The sequence below is a fragment of the Apis dorsata genome, unplaced genomic scaffold (assembly GCF_000469605.1).
Source record: "Apis dorsata unplaced genomic scaffold, Apis dorsata 1.3 scaffold_161, whole genome shotgun sequence".
Taxonomy (NCBI): domain Eukaryota; kingdom Metazoa; phylum Arthropoda; class Insecta; order Hymenoptera; family Apidae; genus Apis; species Apis dorsata.
In genome coordinates, this window is record NW_006263450.1 from 134,023 (window position 1) to 140,195 (window position 6,173).

Here is a 6,173-nt window from a genome sequence, read left to right on the forward strand (position 1 = left end):
TAGTATTTAAATATTCAAATATACTATTTAAATAAAATATATCAAAATAAATCATATTAAGTAAATATAAAATACACGATATGTTTTCATATTGTATAAATGAAAATAATTCATATATATCATAAAGTGTCAAAATATTTAATAATAAGTATATAATTGTAAATATGTATAATAGGAAAATAATATTATATCATCTTTAATAAAGAATACATTGTAAGAATAATTAGAATAAAATCTTATGAAGAATTATAAAAATTGAATATATCGTTACTTCTATTTTTTCCTATACTTTGAAATTTTAATTCAATTATTTCATTTGAATTTAAATACAACTTTTAATTTGGCGCGTTACATATATATGTGTTTCCGTTAACTAACTTGCCAAAAATGCGCAGTTTATATCTATAAAAAAATTAATGCATATGTATTTAAAATTTAGTTTTGTGAATAATTAAAATTTTTTTGTAAAATTTAATACTTTTAATTTTACTACTTAATATAAAGTATTGTGCATTAATAGAAAAAATTAAAGTCAATTCATTAAGAAGTATAAGACAATTGAAAATGAAAATGTATGAAAATGAAATAAGAATAAAACATGGTGAAATCGTTTGCTCATCATCAGAATTAAATTTAGGTGTTACTTTGAAAAGCGGTCAAAGTTTTAGGTGAATTTTTTATAATATTATGAATGATATTCTTTAAGATATATACATAACCAACATTTCTTTAATTTTTGTAGTTTTAATATTTTAATATTTGTTGTTTTATTTGCAAATTTTTAAATAAAAATATTTCTACAAATAAAATATTTTATGATATAAATATATTATATATTTTTTTGTTATTTATATATATCACATTATATTTTATAGATGGTTTTGTCATAATAATGGATATCGAGGAGTATTTGATGGATGTGTTTGGACTCTTACACAAAATGATACACATTTGTCTTACATTGTGCAAGGTCCATTAATAGATTCTAAAAACTATGATGAGATTTTATCTGAATACTTCAGATTAAATGAATGTTTAACAGATCTGTGCAAAAAATGGATTGCAGTAGATCAACATTTTAAAAAATCCTTAAATAAAATAAATGGTGTTAGAATATTAAATCAAAATGTTGTTGAAAATGTTTTTTCTTTTATATGTAGTTCAAATAATAACATTCAAAGGTATATATATAAAGATATTTTAATTTATTAATTTTATTTATTATATTTTTATTTTAGAATATCAAAAATGGTAGAAAAATTATGTATATTGTTTGGTGAAAAAATTTGTTCAGTTGAGGGCAAAAATTATTATAATTTTCCATCCATTGAAGCATTAGCGAATAAAAATGTTGAAGATATATTAAAAATGGAAAAATTTGGATATCGTGCAAAGTACATAGCAAATGCAGCAAAATGTTTAATTGAACTTGGTGGAAAAGAATGGTTATTAAATTTACACAAAAAAAATAATGTACCATATATTCAAGCTAGAAAACAATTAATTACTCTTCCTGGAATTGGTCCAAAAGTTGCAGATTGTATATGTTTAATGTCATTAGGCCATTTAGAGTCTATTCCTGTAGATACTCATATTTTTCAAATAGCTAAAACAAATTATTTACCTCATTTAAAACAATATAAAACTGTTACTCCAAAAATTCATGAGGAAATTAGTAATTATTTACGTGAATTATGGGGTCCTTTAGCTGGTTGGGCTCAAGCTCTTGTTTTTTGTGCAAAAATTAACGATATTGTTACTACTACCACATCAAATTATAAATGTAAAAATATAAATAATAAATCATTTCATCATTATAATTTAAAAAATCTTAAAAAATAATATATATTTTATTAATATTAATATATATTATTATATAACAATAGATTTTTATTTAAATTAATATTTTTTACTTAATAATCTTTTTTAATTTTTTATATTATATTATATATTTAGAAAAATGTACAAAATCATGTAAAAACTTTAATTCTAATTTTCCTTTCATTCAAATATTTACAATATTATTGTCTAATAATTATAAGATTTTATAAACTATATAAGTCATGTCTGAGAGAATAATCATTATGTGTACATTTTTTCTTCTTTTTTCGACTCATACCCACTAATGCAAAATCAAAGTCATCTAGAATCATATAATCTGTTTCATATAATTCTAATTCATCTTCCTCATTCTCATCATCACTATCTGCAAAAAAAGTAATATATATATACTTATATATAGTATGAATTATTTATAAATAATATATTTTTTTATAAATAAAACCAATAACTTACTTGAATGAGTTTTTAATATATCGGCAAAAATGCTTTGAGTAAGATATCGTAATCCAGGAAACATAGTTGATAAATATGCTCTATGTGATGATTTTAATACAGACAAGCAACTTACTTGTAAAGATACTGGTACAGAACAACTATAAGTCAATCTCATCTTACTTTGCGCAGCTGTGGAACATACCATAGGATACAATATAAAATCTCTTAATCCAGTAAAAGCAATACCTAAATAAAGAAATTCATTGTACGAAAAAAAATATAAAGTGCTAATAATTATAACGTTAAATTTACCTAATGATTTTCTATTAAGGAAAAATTCTAAAGTGCCTCTCCAAGTATCCAAGTATATGCCCACTAAACTACCTTGCCCAAAACAAGAACCATATTTACGTTTTTGACCACCATGTTGTATATATCCTTGATAAGAAAAACCAAAAGATTCTCTGTCAAGTCCAAGAAATGAACAAAAAACATGTTTTGTATTATTTAAATCCACTTTACTTGTTCCAACTCCAACCATCTAAAATATTTCATTATTAATAAAAAATGAAAATATATATTCATTTTACATTAAGTAATAAACATGCATTATTAATTCCCATTGAAAACGCTTACAATATCTGTTCCATAAACAGGTGTGAGCATTTTAATTTCCCAATAATGATATCTTCCTTTTTCTAATATTTTGTTACCTCTCACAGCTGCTGTACCATAACTATATCCATTATGAAATTTAACTTCTAAATCATTTTTTGATAAAATTATAGTATATGTAGCATTTTCCTTGTCCCATGCCCATTCATGTACTGGATGTATAAATAATAAATTATAATTTAAAGAATAATATTTATATGAAGTTTAATAAAACAAAAAATTAGTTTTAAATTACTTATTTTCGAATAAAAAAGAAAAAAAATTTTAATATTATTTTATATAAATATTTTTTTATATTACCATTATTTTCTCCACAACTACAATCTTGCGAATTACAATTACAAAACTTTGCATACTGAGACAATGATATAGGATCGTATTCGAAAAAATTCATAATTCTAAAATTCTGAAATTAAATATTTTTATTAATCAATTATCAATTATTCTTTCACAAATTAAATTATGATGATATAATATATAATGTTATGTTTATTATACTTTGATTTACTTACGATTGACCCTGATCTTTAACTGTTGTAAAAGTTTGTATACATCTGTACAATGTATACATCTGTACAATGTATACATCTATACAAATAATATATATATATGAATATTGCAAACACATGTTTCTATATATTTATATATATATAGATATATATAATGTATCATAATATCATAATCATAAATTTATAAATTTTTATAAAGAATGTAATTAAAATAATAATAATATTAATGTCAAATAATTATATATGAATAGAATTTTCTATCATATTTTTTAAAATTTTGTCTAGTTACTTTTTCAAAACTTAACATAATTTAAAAAATAATTTAATAACAAATTATATGTATATTTCATTAAAATTAATATCTAAAAACTCAATATGTAATAACATAAAACAATATTTTATATATAATAATTAAAAAATTAAAAATTATAGTAGTTTACTAGTTTAATAGGTTACTAGATTAGATTGGTAGAAATGTTTAAATTATTCAAAGCAAATTTCCGTCTTCTATTGAGTTACGCAAGCAGCAATTGTGCATTCTTATCAAGTTTTTTGAATTTTCAATAAAATTTTATAAAAAAAATGTTACGCTTTGTAGGAAAACAAATAAATAACACCTTAAGAAATTCTTTAATTCCATATAATATGGTTATAAGACAAAATATTCGTGCTTCACATGATGGACCGCAAGAAACTGAAGAAGAATTTAACAAACAGTATGTGACCTATCTGAATCGTACAAATCTTGATCATTGGGAATTTCGTCAAGCTATGAATAAATTAGCGGGTTAGTAATTATGTAATCATATTTCTTTTTATGATTACATCTATTATTCTTTAATAATTTGAGTTATCTTTTAAATAATTTAAATCGAACAGTGACGTTCTATTTTCAAAAAATTTTTCGAATACCTTTCGTTTTCTTATTTATTTAAATAGTTAATTGAAATAGTTAATATTGTAACAATTCATATTAATAATAAAAATTATTTTTTCAGCTATGGATCTTGTACCTGATCCAAGTATCATATGTGCAGCATTAAGAGCTTGCAGACGATTAAATGATTTTGCTCTTGCTATCAGGATTTTGGAGATGGTAAAGGATAAATGTGGATCTAAGGTTAAAGAAATTTATCCTTACATATTACAAGAAATCAAACCTACTTTAGATGAATTAGGTATTAATACAATAGAAGAACTTGGTTATGATAAACCTGAATTAGCACTTCAATCAATTGATGATATACATTAATTAAGTTATTTACTTAAATTTGATAAACATAGTATCTATGCATAGAGGTGCTTCATGTTAGACCTTTTCATAAATAAACAAAAAGTCACTTTTCAAATTAGAATAAAATAATATTTGTTGTTGATAATATTTATCATGCTATATCGTATTTGAAGAATATTTATGAATTGAAAAAATATATAAAAATATATAATACATATATTGTTTTTAAGATTATTGAAAGTAACAAAACAAAATGATATGTATATATTATATTTTAATTTCTATTGGTTCCTGATGTTGTTTCTAAATTTTTAATATTTTTCAAGTTTTTCTTTTTTCATTCTTTTTACATCAAAAGTAACCAAAGCAGAAAGGTGACACAACAATGATATATGTACAAATTACATTTTAAGACACAATGATAAAGTCATGTACACATACATCTATAATTATCTAAAATGGTATTACATTTTTTTTGAAATGACATTAAACATAATTTATGTTCTGTATGATTTGTCATAAACAAGAACAAAAAAATACAACATGGTCTTACATGGGAGTATCAATATATTACATTTTGTATGTAATGGCCATAGTTTTAAAAAACAATATAACAATTAATATCTAGTCATTGTGATTTGTTCTACTGATAATTATTAAATTTATATTCTATTTTCTTCTATAATGTTATAAAAACCTTCTTCTTTTTTGGTATCGTTCATACTTGGTGTCGAGGGCAGTTTGTTGTTTCAATGTTACGACTCTGCTCCTGACATACATATTTTGAAAGAGAACAGTGTATTATATATCTACAGGAACTTCATTTATAATAAAAACACATGTACTAAAAGATATTAATTAAACAAGTATCACAAATTTGTTATTAGAATTATCTGAAAATTATATGCATATATTATAACACACACACATACACACACAGATACTAAAAAATATAAAAATATAAGCAAAATTATTAAAATAACGTAAATTAATTTTCAAAAGTCAGTCACACGTCCTTGCAAATTGGAAACCGCAACATTGAAACAAGATTGCATTAATGAAAAAAAAAAAAAATATTTTTCCTAACATTAAATATATTGTATAAAAGTGAGTTGGCATTTAAATGCATGAAAATGTTTCGATCTTTTTTTCATTAATAACAAAAATAAATACATTTTAGATTATCTGATAATAAAATAAAGAACAATATATGATTCTTTATTTCTATAATCTGTATATTATTAAAGTATATTATACAGAATAGAAATGAAAAAATTTTCATTTTGAGAATGATATAGTGTTCTTTATAATATCACTTAAAAATAATTTCCTAATATAACATAGTATACATACATTAAAAGTAATTACATTTTGTGGGTGTGCATTGAGACTTCAAATCCGTATGTCTTATTTTTCAAAAAATTATCTCTTATAGCCTATTTGTACCCGTCAGAAATGCTTAATTTTTTTTTTTTTTT

The 6,173-nt window shown here is 21.9% G+C and overlaps 3 protein-coding genes across 3 annotated transcripts; 2 read left to right on the forward strand and 1 right to left on the reverse strand.

Moving 5' to 3' along the window:
* Positions 1-350: 350 nt before the first annotated feature.
* Positions 351-2,217, forward strand: LOC102671356 (N-glycosylase/DNA lyase). Its single transcript, XM_031509517.1, has 2 exons — positions 351-668; positions 876-2,217. The coding sequence occupies exon 2, from the start codon at positions 1,249-1,251 to the stop codon at positions 1,840-1,842; it is 594 nt and encodes a 197-aa protein (XP_031365377.1). The 5' UTR covers positions 351-668; positions 876-1,248; the 3' UTR covers positions 1,843-2,217.
* Positions 1,478-3,518, reverse strand: LOC102671204 (SPRY domain-containing SOCS box protein 3-like). The gene is made up of 7 exons (XM_006613639.2): positions 3,465-3,518; positions 3,253-3,358; positions 2,914-3,104; positions 2,590-2,818; positions 2,296-2,523; positions 1,688-2,206; positions 1,478-1,606 (listed from the first exon to the last, which is right to left on the reverse strand). Exons 2-6 carry the CDS (start codon positions 3,344-3,346, stop codon positions 2,046-2,048), a joined length of 903 nt encoding a protein of 300 aa, XP_006613702.1. The 5' UTR covers positions 3,347-3,358; positions 3,465-3,518; the 3' UTR covers positions 1,478-1,606; positions 1,688-2,045.
* Positions 3,519-3,918: 400 nt separating this feature from the next.
* On the forward strand, positions 3,919-5,547 carry LOC102671061 (cytochrome c oxidase subunit 5A, mitochondrial). The gene is made up of 2 exons (XM_006613638.2): positions 3,919-4,248; positions 4,460-5,547. The coding sequence occupies exons 1-2, from the start codon at positions 4,044-4,046 to the stop codon at positions 4,711-4,713; spliced, it is 459 nt and encodes a 152-aa protein (XP_006613701.1). The 5' UTR covers positions 3,919-4,043; the 3' UTR covers positions 4,714-5,547.
* Positions 5,548-6,173: the final 626 nt, after the last annotated feature.

What these genes read in the sequence shown, in the direction of transcription:
- LOC102671356 (XM_031509517.1), top strand. Translation starts at nt 1,249, where the DNA reads ATGGTAGAAAAATTATGTATATTGTTTGGTGAAAAAATTTGTTCAGTT.
- LOC102671204 (XM_006613639.2), bottom strand. Translation starts at nt 3,346, where the DNA reads ATGAATTTTTTCGAATACGATCCTATATCATTGTCTCAGTATGCAAAG. An exon ending in CCTTAATAGAAAATCATTAG is followed by an intron (nt 2,524 to 2,589) that starts GTAAATTTAACG and finishes TTCTTTATTTAG; the next exon opens with GTATTGCTTTTACTGGATTA. An exon ending in TATATTAAAAACTCATTCAA is followed by an intron (nt 2,207 to 2,295) that starts GTAAGTTATTGG and finishes CTTTTTTTGCAG; the next exon opens with ATAGTGATGATGAGAATGAG.
- LOC102671061 (XM_006613638.2), top strand. Translation starts at nt 4,044, where the DNA reads ATGTTACGCTTTGTAGGAAAACAAATAAATAACACCTTAAGAAATTCT. An exon ending in AGCTATGAATAAATTAGCGG is followed by an intron (nt 4,249 to 4,459) that starts GTTAGTAATTAT and finishes TTATTTTTTCAG; the next exon opens with CTATGGATCTTGTACCTGAT.